This window comes from Gigantopelta aegis, chromosome 10 (assembly GCF_016097555.1).
Source record: "Gigantopelta aegis isolate Gae_Host chromosome 10, Gae_host_genome, whole genome shotgun sequence".
Classification (NCBI taxonomy): domain Eukaryota; kingdom Metazoa; phylum Mollusca; class Gastropoda; order Neomphalida; family Peltospiridae; genus Gigantopelta; species Gigantopelta aegis.
In genome coordinates this window covers 7,590,082-7,611,918 of record NC_054708.1, presented here as the reverse complement: position 1 = coordinate 7,611,918, position 21,837 = coordinate 7,590,082, and the positions used below count along the sequence as shown (strand labels likewise).

Here is a 21,837-nt window from a genome sequence, read left to right as displayed (position 1 = left end):
AACATACGAAGCTATACGAAGCTAACGAAATATAAGGTGAAAAACATTTCACCCAACACGAATACAAAACCAAAGGTCTTATAAAAAAAGTTGACTCCAAAACAGAGCCAAACAAAAGACGTCCAGACCCTTTCGCGAAGAGAAAAAGAAGGAAGTTACAGTCATGTGACCGGAACTAGAGAGCAGTATACAGTAGAAGAATTTAGGCCATCCCATTGGCTGTTGGGATGTTCGGACCAGACCACTTGCGTGGGGGGGAGGTGCACTTGTTTGAGGATTTTCGTATCACCTAAGTTAAATGGACCATAACTCTGTCAAAAATGGGTAAATCGCCATAAAGTCAAACTTGATCTGTAACAGTACATGATAAAGCTATACACAAAACTTCAGCTCAATATTCTGTTGTTGAAAAAAGATCCGGAAAACTATATGTGGGACAGACAGACAGACAGACAGACAGGACGGAGATCAAAACAGTAGGGATTAATTAACATTTCTTCCTTCATGCATGCCCTGGACAAAATGTTTAAACCATAGCTGGATGTAGGTAAGAAAATAATTGGTAAACATATTTAAAAACGGATAACAACATAAGATGTATGGAAACGGAATAAAAAATGGTAATGGACATTTTTACGGATTGTTTGAATTCTTGTGGGTACAAAGTACTTCATTATTCACCACAATATTTGTTTTATAAAAGGAATAAGAATTTTTACTAAAATAACGACTGAAAAACTCAAAAACAAAACAAATTTGTCTTAATACAGAATTTAACGCTGGTGATCTACTGTATGTAAATCAAAAATAGACAAACATTAGAAATAAAAAAACAGGCTTCAATGTATTACTGTTTTCACACCTTTATTTCTGCTTAGTGTTTCAAAGCCAGTAATATTTTCATTTATTTGAAAACAAAACAGAAAATAACAAAGGACCACTACTCTTTTAACACAGAATAATGCCCACAGAATAATGCCAACTGGTTATAAGAGGTACATGGCTTAGACAGCAAAATGTCTATTTGCATATTTAATCACAAATAAAATTCCACGATTCCCCAAATGACAATACATTATTTACTGAATGATCATAATGCAGAAAGTAACTCAAGCTTGTAATGACATCAAGCCATCCAAATACACACAGTATACCTAAACCTTGTTATACTGCAGTCAGTGAAAATAGTTCCCTGTTCTCTTTCATTATCACAAAGAGAAGATAAATAAATTAAAGGATATACTGAATTTTCTTGTCAGACGATAGCTGACAACAGTTTGTTACAAAATCAAACAGATCATTCATCTTCACCCAGTAATGCAAATGGATTAGATGACACAAAGTTTGTAACAGGTTTCGTCTGATTGGCTACAGGACGTGTTCCTTCATCACTGCTATCTTCGCTGCTATTGGCCGATATATCTTCGTCAGAATTGTCATCTTTGAAGACTTTCTGGGATTCCAGTATTTTCTGTGTTTCAGGATGACTTTGCCAAAATTCTTGAAAAAATTTAATAAAAAATACAAGTTGTATTCAGTTAGATATAATCATACATAGTTCTGTTAGTTTTGTTTATTTGTTTAATGACACCACTAGAGCACATTGATTTATTAATCATCAGCTACTGGATGTCAAACATTTGGTAATTTTGATACAGAGAGGAAACCTGCTACATTTGTCCATTAGCAGAGTTGTATTCAGTTAGATATTACAAAAAGATATAATCATACATAATTCTGTTACAAGCAAAATAGTTTGTTTGTTTTGTTTAACGACACCACTAAACAACTTTGATTTGTTAATCATCGGCTATTGGATGTCAAACATTTGGTAATTTTAATACAGAGAGGAAACCTGCTACATTTGTCCATTAGCAGAGGTGTATTCAGTTAGATATTACAAAAAGATATAATCATACATAATTCTGTTACAGTTTTGTTTATTTGTTTAACGACTTCACTAGAGCAAATTGATTTATTAATCATTAGCTATTGGATGTCAAACATTTGGTAATTTTGATACAGAGAGGAAACCTGCTACATTTGTCCATTAGCAAAGTTGTATTCAGTTAGATATTACAAAAAGATATAATCATACATAATTCTGTTACAAGCAAAATAGTTTGTTTGTTTTGTTTAACGACATCACTAAAGAACTTTGATTTGTTAATCATCGGCTATTGGATGTCAAACATTTGGTAATTTTTATATATAGTCCTAGAGAGAAAACCTACTATATTTTTTATTTAGTAGCAAGGGATCTATTATATGCACCATCCCACAAACAAGATAGCACATACCATGGCCTTTGGTATACCAGTCATGATGCACCAATGGGCCCACTGACGGGGATCGATCCTAAACTGACAGTGCATCAGGTGAGCACTTTACCACAACATCAATGGTAACATATTATGTATCTTACAACTCACTGGTTAAAAACTTAACTGACTTGCTTTACATATGTTTTAAAACAACAAATGATGTCAAACAGCCACTCATGTCAAACAGCCACTCAAGTCTATGTCTCACCTTTTTTCTCCACGTACTCTGGCGGTGTGAAACAAAGCCTCAGTCTCCCCTCTACCGCCAGCCGCAAGATGAAATTAGCCGCTCGGTAGACATCAGGTCTTCCGCCTTTGGCCGTCATAAAACCATTCTTGATAGCCCATGCTGGTCAAAGTACAAAGACTTTGTAAATCAAAGACTCTTGAGATTGTATTAAGTTTCATATTCAGTTACTTTAAGTTGCATACTAGTATCATATTGATGATGAAACAAAACACAAATGACAAAGCACAAAGGTGTGTGGTAAATAATGTATGTTAGACATTAAATAAGTGTAGTTTAAAATGTTCTGAGGTGTTGCTGAACAAATCACAGGTGATCTCTCTACCATAGAGTTACATCTCGTATTGTCGGGCAGACCTCCCCATATTACTCTCACCCCCTCCCCCATCACTCCTCTGAGACTAGTTCAAGGAGTAATTTTTAGCTCACTGTAACATGTAAATTAAAATATATAGAGAATACTAAACTAGCTTGCCTGTCATACCATTTTTATGAAATGAGTGAACAGGTTTGGTATCTGACGAGCGAAAGCGAGTCAGATACCAACACTGTTCACAAGTGTCATAAAAATGGTATGACAGGCAAGCTAGTTTAGTATTTTATTTATTACAAACCAACTGTGAAAAAGCCGGAACGCAGAAGTAAGCAGATGTCGGGACCTACTACATGTTATTTTTCTACGAATTGGGTCAGCAAGTGATCTACGTCATGCTCACGTCACGCTAATATTACACTAGTTAGATGCTGAATGATTGTTATGACATGAGCAATATCTTACACTGGTGTGTAATAAATATATATATATATATATATATATGTCTTAGAGTATTAAATATCAATGCTGAAGATGGCAATACTTAAATGGCAGTTTATAATTTACAGCAATTAATTACTCCTCTTAATAGTTTTTACTGGGGGTATGAAAACAAACACAATAAACCTGATATTGTACCTTCACAAATGCCGAAAGCTGTCCACTCGTATTTGTCCTCCACCTGTGATTTCTTTGGACTGCCTGGTACCTGCAGTTTGAGGATCTTGGGGAGGTTTATCCGCTCAGCCAGGTACAGAACGGCTGAGTAGGGTTCTCGCACCTGGGCTATTGGGTAAATCCCGGACAAAATCTGAAACATATTCACATATATAAGATTTGAAACATAATGACAGTCATAGGAATTGTACCTGATTTAATCTGCTTTGTAATTACTATAAAATATATTGGCAGGGCTTTCTGTAAGGTTCCAAAAACATTAGAACTGGCAACAAACAGAATACATTATGAACTGAAATAAGTACTTCGTTACATAACATCATGAGGACTAACACAGTGAGAGATGAAATGTTCTCAGATGTATGTCTACAACTTTAAGCACAATGCAAGAATTAAATATAGACTACAATAAATTAAAATTTTCATGGTTTGATGTCAGTGTCTTGAGTTATAGCCAAACTCGACTTCTATGCAAAGATATATAGAGGCTATTTCATGGGGGTTTTCGAATACGATTTACCATGAAATGGTCTATTTATTAAATAAATACCTATTTCCTAATTTCCACATCACGAGTTGACATAAAAATCATATTCGGAAAAACACCATGAAATGGTCTATTTATTATATACCTATTTCCTAATTTTTGACAATATCTTTCGCTCTTTGGTAATATCTTTCACTTATCCTATCGAAAACACGTAACGTCATGATATATTTCTTCCTATGGAACTTTGCCAGAAAATTTACTTTACCATAGACTTTTAAAAAGAAATTTGATTAAAATTTATCTTTATTAACATTTATTTAACAATACTGTGGTGCAAACATACCCGACAAAGCGATCCTCTAAAAACTCCCACAAAAACAAAACGAGTCGAACGCCGTTAAATTCTTACACTTACTCTCGATGACACTACATTGTGTCATCATTATTTAGTTTCATATTCAATTTGTTTTATATATTTTATCGTAATTGCACTTCGTATCCCGTTTTTATAGGTACAGTTGTTTAAATTACATTTTTTATTTTTCAAATACGAGCAGATGCATTGGTAATCATCAAATTTAAATACGAAGAACAGAGACAAAGGGAGATAATTTAATCATGCACGTTTACAAAAAAGTAAATATGACTTCTATATTTTCACTGTAGCTAAAATACAGTGAAAATATGACTTTTCACAGGATATGACTTTTATGGTTTCCGTAGATCTATATATTTCATTGCTATGTATATAATAAATGGTAATACTATCATAATAATACTAGGGTATTTCTCCTACACAGTCTAATACTACTTCAACCCAATCTATATGTTTAAGTTGTATTCTCGATATTTCTCCTACAAACCTGTAGTGGTTTCTCCACCAGTGACGGGAAGACCAATCCAGGACAGTCACACAACTTGACGGTAGGTGTGAGGAAAATAGTCTGAAAGTGTTTGGTGTGGCCTGGAGTCCTGGAAACACTCACCACCTATAACATTCAAGTAATCCACATATTAACAAATATCCATTTTATTGTTTTAAACAATGTTTTTACCACTACATGTCATTCTTTAATATTATTTGTCTATAAGCATCACTAATCCAGATCACTTAAAATATATAATACTCCAGTTTAAGTCTAAGTAACTGGGTGCTATTCCACTGATTTGAGCCACAAAATATTTACAATATAAAATGGCGATATACTTGGATAAAGGCAGCTGACTATCAGTTGATAATGATAATGTTTATTATAACTGCAGTTGTGTAAATGATGTTATAATGTTGTGAGGCAACATTACAGCTTTAAAAGAAGACAGACGGAATCTGTATCTTTGTTCTTTTCTCTTTTTTTTGGGGGGGTGGGGGGTGGGTGGGGCATGAATGAATGAATGAATGAATGACTAAATGAATGAATGAATGTTTAATGACATCACAGCACAAACAATCCATTGGGTGTCAAACAGAGGTAAGTTCTTGGGTCTAAACAAAACTAACAATAAATGTTAGACTACTAAATGTTTACAACTGTGCCTTTCTTTAATAACTGGATACAAAATGACCATCATATCAGATGTATCATGAAAGAAATAATATATTCTTTACCACATTTGACATTTTAAACTGTTTTTAATCACCTTTCTTCCAACAAGACCATTTATCATTGATGACTTTCCAACATTAGGATAACCTGTTGATAAAACACAAATGATTCATATAGAATTATACAACTAAAGACCATATTGTTTTATGTTGATCTTAAAAATATAATCATCAAAGTTATGCATTATTTGTAGTGAAAAAATAAAAGTCGAATAAAACAAATTCTACAACCTAAAAGCAGAACTATACTGTGTCCAAATCATGTACCTACTGGGAATACATTATAACCCTGCTTTATTCATTATCACACGTCAATTTTGCAAAAAGCCTATTAAAAAATTGTGTCCCAATATTCAATCAATGAAAAAATAACTCATGAAAATTCCATAAAATATGATTGTTTTTTTAACATCAGCAAAATATCACATTAGGTACGGGTTTGAAATGAGTGAAATGACTTGTTCAAGGGACTATCCTGAGTTTTCAGCAAGTGTTAAAACGATGTTGACCAACAGACTCTCTTTAACGTTTGGAATTACATATTAAATATATTTTTCTAAACCAAATATCAGTGGTTGTATATTAAATGTGTTTCTAACTGTCCTAATGTCTGCACTAAGTCATCTTCATTTTATTTCCTAATATGTATTTTTTTGTTGTACATACAGAATTATTGGGCTACCAAATCCAGTTTGGCTATTTCAAATGTTAGGATGATCTGAAACACACTGAATATACAGACAGTGATATTCTAAACAATGAAATACATTTAATATGTAATATGTAATACTAGTTGTTACGAAATGTTTTTAGTCGAAAACATCTTACAATGCAGCAAACTCAGGACAGACCCTGTAATAAATGACAGGTTACAAAAATTTTATCATTTCCTCCAAGACAATATTTCCTTCTTGTTTAATGACCACTGAGAAAAGCAAAGCCTGCTGTATACACTGGCATAGCCAGGATGTTAGATTGGGTGGGGGACCCACACTATGTATATATGTACTTTATAAAATTTAGTATTTTTTAAAAGGTTTGATTGGGGAGTGGGTGTGTCCCCCTTGCCCTCCCTCCCTACGCCACTGCCTGTATGCAAGTACTTACCGACACAGCCAATCGTAAGAACCCCATCTCGGTACTGAGCATGATGGGTAAACGACGTGTCCACCTCACTCTCGGTCTCAACATGACCAGAGTCAATGTTCGTATCTACTTCATCACTGTCATCATACAGCGACTTCCACTTGTCCAGGTCAACTGCAAAATAGCTCATTATATTACTAATCAGACTGTTAACATGAAACTGGAGCCATACATATTATGTCAGACTGAGTATACTTTTGAATACTGAAGGTCCCATTTTAAAACAATGCCCATAGTCCGTCCCACAGGGATCGCATTTTTTTCATACTATGTAACTTACTACAAGTTATTTATTTCCAAGCTGATTGACTTGTAAATTGCAAACACAAATTGTATTTCTTTGTTATTTCCAAAACACTTTTACTTTTCTTTTTACGTCAAACCAAACTGAAATTATTTACAAAAAAACATTTTAATAGAATGATGGGACGGACTATAGATCAAGTGACATATTTCATTAAAGAACACATTTTTATTTCCAGGCTCTTAACTTTCCCCTAAAAACATTTCTTCAGAGATGGTGGAAGGCTGAATATAAACAAAATTAACTAAGTTATTAACTTTATTTGCATTTCTAACCAACACTAAACCTACAAGAGACTTCAAACCCCATGTGATAATTCTTGGGACAGATCTAGACAATGAGTAACCTTTTCCTTGTACAATCTGTTCACATGCTTCATACAGCTCTCTCGGTCCTGTGGCGGGCAACCTCTTGCCTTTCCGTCTCTTCCTGTGCAACACTGAAACAAGCAAGGTTAAAAAGTTACATTTGGTTTGTTTAAAGACACCACTACAACACATTAATCATCGGCTATTGGGTGTCAAACATTTGGTAATTTTTACATTTAGCCTTAGAGAGGAAACCTGCTACATTTGTGCATTAGTAGCAAGGGATCTTTTATATACACTATCCCACAGACAGGATAGCACATACCATAGCCTTTGATATACCAGTAAATGATAAATGTAACAGATAAAAATCAACCTTCACCGAGAGGATTCGAAACATGGTCTCTCAGTACAAGAGTCCAGCGCTCTACCAACTGAGCTAATAATGAAATTCCCACTAGTTACTGTCAGTAGGAGAACTGTATACTAACACTACCACACTGGCTGGAAGGAGAAATAGCCCAATGGGCCCACCGTCGAGGATCAATCCTTGACTAATTGTGCATCAAGTGAGCACTTTACCACTGGGCTACATCCCGCCCCTCTCATCAAATGATAAATGTTTTACAATAAGACTGGCTATAGGAATTCTTATGTATATAACAAGATGAGAACAAGCACATTACATCAAATGATAAATGTTTTACAATAAGCCTGGCTATAGGAATTCTTATGTATATAACAAGATGAGAACAAGCACATTACATCAAATGATAAATGTTTTACAATAAGCCTGGCTATAGGAATTCTTATGTATATGACAAGATGAGAACAAGCACATTACATCAAATGATAAATGTTTTACAATAAGCCTGGCTATAGGAATTCTTATGTATATGACAAGATGAGAACAAGCACATTACATCAAATGATAAATGTTTTACAATAAGCCTGGCTATAGGAATTCTTATGTATATAACAAGATGAGAACAAGCACATCACCAAAAGGAGTTTGATAATTCAAACAAACCTACATTCAACAAATGTTTTTCTTTTACAGATTTTCCTACATTGAAAAGTATTAGCATTGCCCATAAAATCTACCAGCTCTTTACAAAAATGATGCTCTTTCAAAGGTTTATGGTGACATTCATATAATGTATGTTCCAATCTAGCAAATTCATGATCTTAAGAGACCAAACATCAGTATGAAGATCATATAATGTTTCACAACTGCATCAAATTCAATAAAACAAATACCATACATTCAATTTTACATGACAGACATTATTAAATTTAATGGTTTTGGATTAGACAGTAAATAGACGATTCATCACAAGTGTTTTTTAATATGTAAAATATCAACTGAGTCTACTATGTTAATTGGTATTTGCCGAGGCTCTACAAATACTGATTAATTAGACGAGGTTGATATTTTACATATTAAAAAACACAAGTAGTGAATTCTATTTATCCTATAAAAAGAAAGAAAGAAAGAAATGTTTTATTTAACGACGCACTCAACACATTTTATTTACGGTTATATGGCGTCAGACATATGGTTAAGGACCACACAGATTTTGAGAGGAAACCCGCTGTCGCCATTACATGGGCTACTCTTCCGATTGGCAGCAAGGACATTTGCACTTCCCACAGGCAGGATAGCACAAACCAAGGCCTTTGTTGAACCAGTTATGGATCACTGGTCGGTGCAAGTGGTTTACACCTACCCATTGAGCCTTGCGGAGCACTCACTCAGGGTTTGGAGTCGGTATCTGGATTAAAAATCCCATGCCTCGACTGGGATCCGAACCCAGTATCTACCAGCCTGTAGACCGATGGCCTGCCACGACGCCGGTATTTATCCTATAAGTCTTCTATAATAACATTTTCATTTGATATTTAGTAAATCAAAGTCCTGAAGTTGCCTTACCAGTGAAATGATGTCATCACAATTAACAGAAATGTAGTTTGACTTCAATTAAATCTGATCAAAACGTTATTTTAAGATATACAAGTCTTGTTGGCTGTAAACAAATGACCCATTGACAGCAAAATGTTATTAACTGAGTTAATAATGGTAAATATCAGATGGGTTTATGACATGGATATTATTAGTAAGTTATAGGATAACAAACAGTTATTTTGTAAAAACATGTCATTATGTTCTCACCATCAACATCAGATGTCCTATCGTCATTTGTCGGTTGTTTTGTGTGCGAGGTGAAACAGACGACATGAAGTTTGGGAAATCTGTGTTTGAAGTAATGTTTCCAAGCTATGACTAGACCAGGAGGCACCAGGTCGGTTTTATTTAAGATCAGTATCATGGGTTTGTTCAGTTCTGTGGTCACATGGTCATACAGAGCTGGGGGGAAATGAAGAGCCTGAAACAAAGAGTTTTGTTCTTTACTGAAATATGGAACATGACACCGTAACTTTATAATATTTAATGTAAAGAAAGAAATGTTTTATTTACACACTCAACATATTTTATTTATGGTTATATGGCATCAGACATATGGTTAAGGACAACACAGATATTGAGAGAGGAAACCCGCTGTTGCTACTTCATGGGCTACTCTTTTCGACCAGACGTGGTGCACTGGCTGGAATGAAAAATATCCCAATGGTCCCACTGACGGGGATCGATCTCATACAGACCTCGCATCAAGCCAGCACTGTACCACTGGGCTACATCCCGTCCTAATATTTAATGTTGGCATGTGGTTATTGGTTAAATTAACAAATCATCAGAGCACCTAGTCTAAGGCTGTTCTAAACTAAGCTGGAATCTAAAATAATATCTTCAATCAACATCTGCAGAACATTAAAAAGAGATATGAATATTTTTTATCTTTTCTTTTCTTGTGCAAAATAAACAAGTGCAATAAATTAAAATAAGAAGTGAAAACAACGTATGTGAACTTCTGTATTTATTACATACCTTCTTTTATTTTTTTACAAAAACGGTTTTAATTTAACTACACTTTCTTGAATGTATTATCAATACTCCTTTCAGGGATTTACTTAACATTAAAAATCATGACGTACATGTAACTTGTAAATCAGACATGACTTCAGTAATAAAAAGGCGCTAACTCCCATAAAAATAAAAAGTGCATTCCCCATTTAATAGTTCCAGTCCAGATCACACATATTTGTGATACAAGATAAATTTATTACATGGTTATCACTATACTAAGATTGAACAGGTATGTAATAAATCCTATGAAATACACAAGATACTCACTGGGTGTCTGATATCTGTGATGAGGAGCAATATATCAGACATTTCAGTAACCCTCCACAATTGCCGCCATGTCTCCAAGTTCAACTCAAAGTAACTCAGATCATGTAAGCTGTATTTTTCAAAAATCTTCTCTAAATAACCCTGTTAACAATATACACAAATTCAATAATTCTGAAGTAGGAATTCTTTTTCATATATGTATATAGTCATCTGTAGAATGCTAGTAACAAGAGGTGGTGTATAACAATGGTAACAGGCTGGTTATTTACTTTACTGGTATTGCCCTCCTGTGAGCAACATAAACCACTACAAAAACAACCTAAATGCAAAGACTTGTAATGGCCATGTAGATCAATGCCATAAACTGCTGAGAATATATTTCCTAATAAATCTGGTAAAAATTGAATTCAAGAATCAGCAAGTTTAATGAGCTTTAATACTATTGCATTTTGTTTGGGTAAGAAAAATTGAATTTAATGATATATTTTGAAAATGATTCACTAAATTACTAGGAGATTAAATCCTAAATTTAGCAAATAAAAACATACTATAAAGGCCATACAGGTAGCACATTTCATTAACATGTCTGCTATCTGACATGAACAATCAATGGATGTAAGTTTTTAGGATGAGTTTGACTAAAGGAAAGTCTATTCGGTCAATAACTTTAACTGTCTAAGTGGAAAAAGGTAGAACATTAAAGGGAAATAACTCAATTTTTGATTTCAGTTTCAGAGTGTTCATTAACTGAAAGTTAATTGAATTTTGAATGTTTTAATAGAAAAATGATTCAACATTGAAGTCCTATGGGTCACTGGTCCATTGGCATAATGCTGTTATTCAACTACTTATCTGACAACTCCACTTGCAATGGAAATTTGGATGATATGTATATTATAACATTTGTGTCTTTTCTAACAGATGAGACCAATATGACATCTTATAATGTATCAAACATTGAAATATTTCAATGTCCAATGCATGTTCAATTTGCTTGTATAAAAATACCTTGAAATAAATCTCCTCCTGGCGTTCAAGGTCGTGCTTGGTTATGGTGGTATCCCATGGAGGTCTCTTCGGAATGTCAAGGACAGTCCCTGGTTTGTAGATATCATCTATATCAACCTCCAAACATGTCTGAAAACAATACACAACAGTCTTATTAGAGGTAAAAGTCAAGGACAGTCCCTGGTTTGTAGATATCATCTATATCAACCTCCAAACATGTCTGAAAACAATACACAACAGTCTTATTAGAGGTAAAAGTCAAGGACAGTCCCTGGTTTGTAGATATCATCTATATCAACCTCCAAACATGTCTGAAAACAATACACAACAGTCTTATTAGAGGTAAATATTTTAAACAAGAATATTCTGCAGAATTATTTCTCATCTACCATTCACCTTTTCAGTGCACTGTGATGAACATCCATAGGTGCAATATAAACCAAATTTCACTTACCTAGCACTTATAGTTTGTAAGAAACTGATGTAAAAGTGAAACTTTAACTCAGACCTTTTAACACAAAAGTTGATGCCTTTGGTGGTGCTACCACCATTGGAAATAAAGTTTGTTTTGTTTAACAACACCACTAGAGCACATTGATTTATTAATCATCAGCTAATGGATGTCAAACATTTGGTAATTTTGACACAGTCTCAGACAGGAAACCCGCTACATTTTTCCATTACTAGCAAGGGATCTTTTATATGCACCATCCCACAGACAGGATAGCTCATACCACGACCTTTAATATACCAGTCGTGGTGCACTGGCTGGAATGAGAAATATCCCAATAGGCCCACCGACAGGGATCGATCCCAAACCGACCGCGCATCAAGCGAGCACATTACCACTGGGCTACGTCCCGTCCCCGCCACCATTGGAAAAGTAATACATGCACCTATAATACATGCACCTATAATACATGTCCACCGTTTCACCAATTCACCTTTTTACTTTGTAAAGGTGGGGAAAAACCCACTGATGAATACCCACTACTCTAATTTACCACTCTGTACTTTCAGTCAGTCTAGACTTTTTACCAAGTAATAATATTTTGTCAGTAAACAACTTGGTTTTACAAATATACACTCATCACTTGAAATATTAAGAAAAATTATTCAAAATAGCCCAAAATGCACTTATGAGCATAAAACCATATATCATTAAAAATATATATATTCATGTGTGGACTGTCCTCAAAACAACTTATAAATCTTTCTCAACACTCAAATGTGTCCAGTAGGGCCTCCACGAGTCCAAAATACTGGACTCAAGTACTCAAGGGTCAAACTCGACCTAGACCTGACATTTACACTAAATAATAATGAGACTAAGGAATAAAGTAAAGTAGTATTATGCATCCTAATTCCAGCACTGAACATGGATGCCAAATCATGCCATCGTATTGCATTCAGAAACCAGTGGACATGTTCAGTGTTGTGACGGATGACCAAATAAAAAGAGAAACTAGTGCATGATCATATAATTATTGTGCAACTTATACCGTTGATTATCTACTGCTGAAATTTTTGGCCTACATTGTCCATTGTATTATAGTTGATCATTGTATTCCACCTTGTATGGGTACTCAAGTCCTGTGAATGGACTCGTGCCCAAGTACTCATGGAGACCCTAGTGTCCAGGCACAAGCCTGTGTTAGACAATCAACTATGTGCAACGACTGTCAATAAAACACAAACCTCAGAAAGCATCTTATAGGGACTTCTTGAAAGTTCTTTTCTTTTCTCCAGTTCCTCTTTAGTTTCTTTTAAGAAAAGCAGTCGATACCTGGAATTCAAATGACTCTGTTATGTATTTATGATATTTACACAGACTGACTGCATAAAAAGCAACCTTCAGGTTTCTGTTGAATACTATGGGCAGTAATTACAGCAGAAAACTAAAGCAGCATACTTTCCAATAAAAGTCTCTCTTATCCATTGAGGGATGGATTTAGCTCAGTCGTTTGTGTGCTCGCCTGAGGTGCTTACGTCACAGGATTGAACCACCCCAGTGGACCAATTCAATTGATTGTGTTTTTTCTCGTTCCAGCCAGTCCACCACAACTGGTCAAAGGCCATGGTATGTGCTTTCCTGTTTGTGGGAAAGTGCTGCTAATGGAAACATGTAGCGGGCTTCCTCTAAGACTATAGTATGTCAAAATTACCAAATGTTTGACATCCAATAGCTGATGATTAATACATGTATGTCAATGTGTTCTAGTGGTGTCGTTAAACAAAACAAACTTAATTCTGATAAAAGTGCCCGTCTCTTATCCAGTGACCTCCCAAAACATAGTGTTTTGTTTGTTGAAACCCTCAACATGATCTTATTAGTGGTATTGTAGGTTTTTATTTTTATTTGTCAAATGTTGTATAAAAAGCACCGTTTGAATGAGTTACCTGTCTGTCATGCTTAGCCATCACTTTGGCTGGCTTTGAGTAACCCAAATCACATAGAATCATGCTGTAAATCTTTGAATGACAGTACATTTCACTCAGATTAAAAATCAGGGTGATCCTCATCTTCAAAATATGAGGCTGTTTACTTCAGTAAAGTTCACATCTATATCTACAGAGTCCACAGAAAGCATGATTAGTAGTTGTCAGTGATACTGACAAAAATCAATCACCTACTACAGTAAAGTACGTTTAGAACGAACACGCTTATAACAAACTACCGGTTAGAACGAACTGATTGTAAAGTCCCGATTTTCTCCCCTATATATTAGTAATACATTTTAATGTATAGAACGAACTATGTATAGCGAATTAACTGTTAAAACGAACCAATTTTGTGGTCCCAAATAGTTAATTCCAGTGTAAATAAGTGTTTACATAACGAACCGTGAATACCGGAAGCATTACGTATCAAACCAATCAGTGTAAAACGCTGCAAAGCCGTGGGATCGACCGCACGACCGCACTAAAACAACAGCCTAAATAACTTTTGTTTGTCTGGACTTGGGAACAGGTATCCATTAAGGGATTAAGTCACTAATTATACCGGAACCGTTAAATCTCAAACCAATCAGTGTTAACGGACAGCTGAGCCGTGAGATCAACCGTACTCCAAAAACAGTCTGACACGTTCAACTCAATATATATATACAATGACATGGGCGGATCCAGGAAATATTTTTAGGGGGGGACCAAAAAAGAAGGGCACATTGACTCGTCAAAAGGGCACCTTACTACAAATTTTGATATTTACAATTAATATGAATTCCTACAGTTCTACGTCATAATATACTAGCAATAATGAAGTAAATTGGCGTCACTCGCGTTAGAACCTCAATGGGGCCCCATTGAGACTCAATAACACAGACACATATCTGCAAGCTTGCGCATGTACACGAAAATCTTGATTTCATTTATCTACAATATAATTATTGTTTACTTAAAAAAAAAAATATTCTACAAACAAAAAGGGCACTTGGACATTTTGAGGGCACTTGAACAATTTTTGGGGGGGACGCGTCCCCCTGGTCCCCCCCTTGGATCCGCCCATGAATGATATTAATCAGCGGTAATTAATGGGATTCTCTTTGTTTGTTATAAATCCGTGTCAGTTTTTCGTTCAGTATGCAATCATGACGGACACGAAAACATCACGCAAAAGAAAAGCGCTCGATCTAGATGTGAAATTTCAAATCGTTGCAGCTGTTGATCTCGGACAAAAATCAAAGAAAGACATAGCAGCTGAGTTCGGGATTCCCAAATCCACTCTCAGTACCATCTTGAAACAGAGGGAAACGATTTTTGTCAATCCTCAGTTTCCATCTTGACGGCAATCAACACAGCCCATCGTGCTTGGCGTCACGTGACCTCATCGTGTATCGTGAACTGTTTTGCAAAGGGTGGGTTCAAAAGTGCTGCGTGTTCTGAGAGTTCTGACGACGAAGACGACAACACCCCGTTAGCAAATCTACAGACAGTGTGGAATGAACTCGTGAGAGCCATGCCAGTGCCAGATGGCACTCGAGACAGTCAGACTGTTTTTCCAGAGCAAAGGAGATATTCGATTGCCAGTATTTGACAGCATTGCAGACATTGACTCGGCATTAGAAGTTATGCGTCCAACGCTAAGTAAACAAACCACGATTAGTGATTACGTGACGAAACGTGATTAGGTACATGTAATTCACTAAACTCTTTTGATGTGATCTTTCAGTAATGTTTTGTTGTATTTATTGATTGTAATAAATGATATATTTTTTTATAAATGTCTTATAATCACCAAGGCATTTTTTATTTTTTTTTACTATTATATTGAGTTCAAAATTCAAAATGGCCGACTTTCGGAATAAAAATTACCAACTTCTGCAAATGTGTACAACGAACTACTGTTATAACGAACCAATGAAGCTGGTCCCTTGCAGTTCGTTATAAGCGTACTTTACTGTATCCTAATAACTGCACTTTAGGGTGAGAAGTAAGAAAATCAGTTTACCTGTTTGGGTCATGCTTCAGGTCTTTTAACTCCTGAATTTTTCTCAGGTTACTGTCAATATCTTGTGATATGTTCGTGTCTCCCTCACTGCTCTCCGACGTTCCAGGTCTTTTATTGTCATCGTCCCTGTATTCATCATCATCACTATTCGTATAGAGAGCATCTGCAAATATTAAACAGCTAGATAGTACAATTGTCACTGATTGTTATTAGTTACGTCATAAAAAAGTAATGCTCTAAATATTATGTACATGTACCATAATTATTTACAAGTAACCTGAACAAAAGGAAAGAAATATCACACAGGTGTTTCGATGAAACCCTGACCACGGTTTAATTTAGCATATATAACTGAGGTATTTGGTCTCCAGATCAACTTCAATCAATAAAGGTAGGAACGAGAACATAAATCTCAATACACTGAACCCCTATAAACTGGACACCTGTGGAACCAGGTAAAAAGTCTGCTTTGAAGGGGTATCTGGTTTAGAAATATTACATAAATATGTATGTTCAGCTTCTGCACTGATGTTTAAAAAGGGACTGTGAAAAATGTCCAGATTTGAAGGAAGTCTGGTTTACAGAGAGCCCAGCTTTTAGGGGTTTAACTGTAGTACTGAAAACATCATGGACAAACTCATTAAATGTAATATATTACAGCACCATTTAATTTAATTAGTTAAAGCTGCAATATCACCTCACTTGACACTATATTGTTACCTCAATTACTAATGTAAAATACAAACACAACTACAGTTTTAATAAACGTGTGTGTTGTTACACATGGTTATCGACCAAGAGATTAGAGGTAATGAATTTTTATGACCGATTATTAGACATCAAATAAGTATTCAATGATAAACAAATTCATGTTAAAAAAATAAAATATTATTACTCTACTATAAAATCTAATTTTAATATTACTACCAGTATGACTAAAAGTATAATCTACTTCTACTAGTAACAGAATCTACTTCTACTAGTAACAGAATCTATATCACTTGTAACAACATCTACCACTATAATTATAACTGTACATATAATAATGTACAACAACCTTGCTTCCTGTGCCGTCTTTCTTGAAGTTGTTTTTTCTTCTCTTTTACACTGAAAGGCTTCTTCCGCGGCATGTCTCTGAAAAATTAAAGGGACAGACCCTAGTTTTTAAACACTACGGCATGCTTTTCACCTAAACCCTAGTTTCAACCCATAACAATGGACACTTAAGTTTGGTTAATTTACAAACCTGTAACAAATTTGAATACAATAGTCTGTGACTAAAACGCGATTCAATAATCTTTTCTTGTTTTTTTAAATATGAAAAATGCATTATGTGGTAAAAGAAACACCAGGATGACCAGAAACACTTCGGTTGTATGGAAATGGATAATCTAAACAATAAAATATAGGTAATGTTTGATTTCAGTGATCATAAAAGGCTCTAATAATGAAAAATATGCCGTAGTGTTTAAAAACTAGGGTATGTCCCTTTAATGACAAATTATTTGTCACAATTTTACCAAACAAATCTCAATTATATGGTCAATTACAAGTATTATTTTTCAACAACTTAGTTATAACATCATAATTAAAACGATTCATTGTAATATATAATTTACATGCAGCAATTAAAGTTTGTGTGTGTTTAACGCCACCACTAGAGCACACTGATTTATTAATCATCGGCTATTGGATGTCAAACATATGGCAATATTTTTTATGCACCATCCCATAGACAGGATAACACATGCCACTGGCTGGAGTGAGAAATAGCCTGATGGTCCCATAGATGTGGATTGATCCTAGACCGACCGCACATCAAGTGAGTGCCTTACTACTGGGCTACATCCTGCCCCCTGCAGCAGATGATATTCATTTAGACACATTTTATTGAAAATAGAGAAATGCTTATAGATACTAATATTAAATCAATGTCTATTGAAAATTCTATTTCCACAAATGCCACTTACTCAATTTTGCACACATTTATTGATACAGTGCATGTACATGTACATAGTACCTTTTCATAACGTGCAGTATTTATTAGCGGTCTAAAATATAGTAAAAACCCCACTTTGACAATATCTCATTTGTATAGTAATTCACTTGTGAAAGCAGAGTTCCATGTGTGAAAAGACATTAATGGAAAGTGTGCTTCAAGACAGAATGACCCCACAGCAAGACTCTACACTGCGACCAATTTGGTCACATATGCAACCATATTTTTTTTTTGGGGGGGGGGGGGGGGGCGACTACAACATTTTATATGGTCTGAATCAAAGTTGATATAAACAGACAAGCAATAGTCGCTTTATACCACTAAATTTTGCCTTGTTAAATGCATAGGCAAAATCAATTTTGTGGAGATAAAAATCATTATATCATCGATAATATGATCACCACGAAAACAGACAGCAGCCATGTTTTCACCAAATGATCAAAGTTAAATGTTAACAAGTATATAATATCAGAGCAAAATATCTAAATAGTTATAAAACATGTCTTGGTACACCTTATAAAACACTTCATTTAAAAGGAAAGTAAAAGTTTGTAACAAAACATTATAATCGTATCAAAAACTTTTTTTTAAATGTTGATCATGTGATTAACATAAATTGGGATCTATGTCAACCTTTTATATGCAACATGTAAACACATCATTAGCATAAAGTAGAAAACCAGTTTACTATCGGCTAATCCTGAATATAATACAAAGATTCCCGAATGTATTACTTGCAATGTTACAACTACAAGGCACTTTTCCCATCTTTTCCATGGAAAATACTTAGTACTTTTTTTTTAAAATCCAATTTGTTACAAATAAAATGTGTCATTAATGCATGAATTAAATGCAGAGGAAAAGTCTTTTCAAACTTGTATTTCTGCTTATATCACATATTTATAACAGCATATATATCAATGAATTTAAATAAATAATTTGCGTTTCGTAACTAGGAAGCTTAATTGTCCCTCTGCAGCGTTGCAGTTTAGTAAAGTTTTTAAAATCAGATTATTCGAATTTACTGCCTGATGTAATACTCAACAGACCATTACAGATACTAGTCACCCAGTACATATATGCATTGCACAAATTTCAGGGCTCGACCTTAGCGGTAGCCCGGAATGTTTAGACTTCCAATTTTTCACTAAGGGCTACCAGATATCTAAAACCGGTAGTACTTTGGGCTACCAGATTTTTTTTTTGGGGGGGGGGGGGCACATCCTCCGGTTACTCCACAATTAACAAGAGACTTAAGTCATTGGTGTCTGAAATCCCACCATTCACGAGTCTCTGTAAGTGTTAACGGAAGGACTTTCCTTTGACACTGTCACTAACCATAACCCTAACCATAACCCTATTTATGATAAGTATTTATAATGTTCTTTATACGTGACAGTGCCAAAGGAAAGTCCTACCCCGATAATGAAACATGAAATACTCAACAGGTACGACAGAGCAAGGAGGGAGGGGGGGGGGGGGGGAGAGGGCTCAAGACCCTCAAATTTTCTAAATAAAAAATATCATTGGTATTAAATCTGGAGGCAGATATGAATTTTACTTGTAGAATTCAGGAAATTGCATTTCAGGACGGTGCGACGATTTACCCAATTTACCCAATACTACCCAATACTTACCCAACACTACCTAATATTGTTATCGTAGATCTACATGCATGTTGAAGGTGTATTTTTACTTTTCTCACACCTGTTTTAATTGTTTGGGGGTTTTCTTGTGGGTTTTTTAATGTTTTCTGATCACAGTAATGTGATAAAAATTGTCCATATCATCAAGATTAGAATTATAATTTTTTTTTATATTTACCTCTTTTTTTATTTTATAAAAATTATTCGTATTATAGAAGGGTGAACGAAGGGAGGTAAGTCAATGTACTGGAGTCTGCAGTGTATACAATTTGCCGCAAACAACATGTGTAACTAATATCCAGGTTTAGGGGTTCTTGCGTGATGATATAATAGTTAGTAGTGGTATTGGGTAAGTATTGGGTAAATCATTGCACCCTTTCAGGGGATTCCTACTCGAGACAGCACAGAATGCAGTTGTGTTTATCAAACGTCAAGGTTTCTCTAAACCCCCCCCCCCCCCCATTGGGGCTGTGCTGGGCTCTTCGTCACCAAGAGCTGGAGACCAAAACCAACTGGTCAAGGGCGGTACCAGTTCCAGTACGTCGAGGGAAGTCGCACCTACTACCTGACGTCGGAGCGGAACGGGATGTACCGGCAAAGCTTGCTGAAATCAGACATGGATAATCCAATCGTCCATCAGATTATCAAGCTGATACTTCCGGAAGACTACTTAGCAATACTTCGGGGAGAGTGCTACATCGACCTGCCTCACTTCTTCCCGAAGTTCGGAGCCGATCATCCCATCAACTCGCCATGAGTTCCGCTGCACACCCTCTCCTAGGATATGTACTTTCTTTTTTAGGGCTTAGTTGGACTTTAAAAACATTTTTGGCCGCAGTTCAAAATTTTATGGTGGTTTTTTTTGTAAACAGTCCAACGCAGTTTATTTTGGCAGCCCGTCAAAATTGCTCAAATCACCTTAATACCTTTTCGGTCGAGCACTCTAATTTTATTGTTTGGACTTAAATTTTTGTAGCACATTTTGGTCTTCGATCTTTGATCTAACTACTAAATTTGTATTCCAAATTCCGCCCACCTCAAACTTACCCTCCCCCCTGGCCCGGACCATATAGATCGGACTTTAAACTTTTAGACCTTCATTCAAAATTTTATGTCGAAATTACTTCTTTAAAAAAAAAATATTATTAAATAGTCCGATCCTCTCTTCTTTCTCTTATTTATTTTTGGACTGTCCTTCTAAAATGCTCCAAATTATATAAATATTCGGAAGAGCAGTCAATTCAATTATTTTTGGCTTGTAACATTTTTCTTTCTAATTTTAATCCTACTAATTTCTTTTACTAATTGCTATTTTTAAAATTCTGTCCATTTTAAAGGCCCACTATTTAATTTTTAGATGTAAATTTCAAAATTATCCCCTTAATTTTTTTCTGTCCCGGAGCAAGTCACTGGCTATCCAGAGACAGGCCCCGGGGCGGACATGCTCGAAACTCTAGTGGTATATGAGCATGTTAAAATCATTCGCACTCATGCACTCGCACCCTTTCAGTTTCAGGATATCTAATTTTCTAAATTTTAAGAGTATGAAAATTAATTTAGTATCATTTATTAAATTATCTTCATAACATTTTTAGAATAAAAAAAATTCTTCATTCATTAAATGGACCCAGTTGCAATGGATATATACGCGGGCGGCAGCGTGTTTCTGCAATAAATGTAAGTTATCGCAGTGTACCTAGCCCCAGTCGAATGGAAATAGGTGACATTCGGTTATAGATAACTGTACAGTGTACCATACAACAGCTCTTATTTTTAAACTAGGTACTGTTTTAATGTGTTACATGATATATAAATGTTTTATTTACAAAATACCATTATGAATCTGTATTTACCGCAAGTTAATAAGACGCTAAATCTATTAATAATGTAGTATTTCTTCTTGAAGGAGGAGAAGAAAAACATGTACTGAAAATGGACGCAGCCATATTATAGAACCGCACACACTGTACTGAATAAAAAAATATATATTCACATTAATTCAATATTACTTTAGTATAGTAGAAGACATTGCTACACGCAGCTTACTAGTTCATATTCTGGTTTAATT

The 21,837-nt window shown here is 35.1% G+C and overlaps 1 protein-coding gene across 2 annotated transcripts; it reads right to left on the bottom strand.

Annotated features, from left to right (window-relative positions):
• Window positions 1–847: 847 nt before the first annotated feature.
• LOC121383372 (guanine nucleotide-binding protein-like 1) lies at window positions 848–21,729 on the bottom strand. Of its 2 annotated transcripts, none has more exons than XM_041513363.1 (14): window positions 21,623–21,729; window positions 17,182–17,258; window positions 16,125–16,287; window positions 13,373–13,460; window positions 11,675–11,803; window positions 10,667–10,807; window positions 9,587–9,800; window positions 7,452–7,544; window positions 6,763–6,915; window positions 5,691–5,743; window positions 4,916–5,041; window positions 3,524–3,695; window positions 2,533–2,673; window positions 848–1,500 (listed from the first exon to the last, which is right to left on the bottom strand). In XM_041513363.1, the coding sequence occupies exons 2-14, from the start codon at window positions 17,252–17,254 to the stop codon at window positions 1,298–1,300; spliced, it is 1,749 nt and encodes a 582-aa protein (XP_041369297.1). In that variant the 5' UTR covers window positions 17,255–17,258; window positions 21,623–21,729; the 3' UTR covers window positions 848–1,297. The 2 variants fall into 2 exon arrangements, with proteins under 2 accessions (XP_041369297.1, XP_041369298.1); XM_041513364.1 differs by having other exon boundaries at window positions 1,244–1,503; window positions 2,535–2,673.
• Window positions 21,730–21,837: the final 108 nt, after the last annotated feature.

Bases quoted from the DNA above. Each gene is read 5' to 3' on its own strand.
- LOC121383372 (XM_041513363.1), bottom strand. From the start codon at position 17,254: ATGCCGCGGAAGAAGCCTTTCAGTGTAAAAGAGAAGAAAAAACAACTT. The intron at 16,288-17,181 runs GTTGTTGTACAT...TAATATTTGCAG, and splicing joins AAGACGGCACAGGAAGCAAG to ATGCTCTCTATACGAATAGT. The intron at 7,545-9,586 runs GTGAGAACATAA...TGCTTGTTTCAG, and splicing joins TAGGACATCTGATGTTGATG to TGTTGCACAGGAAGAGACGG.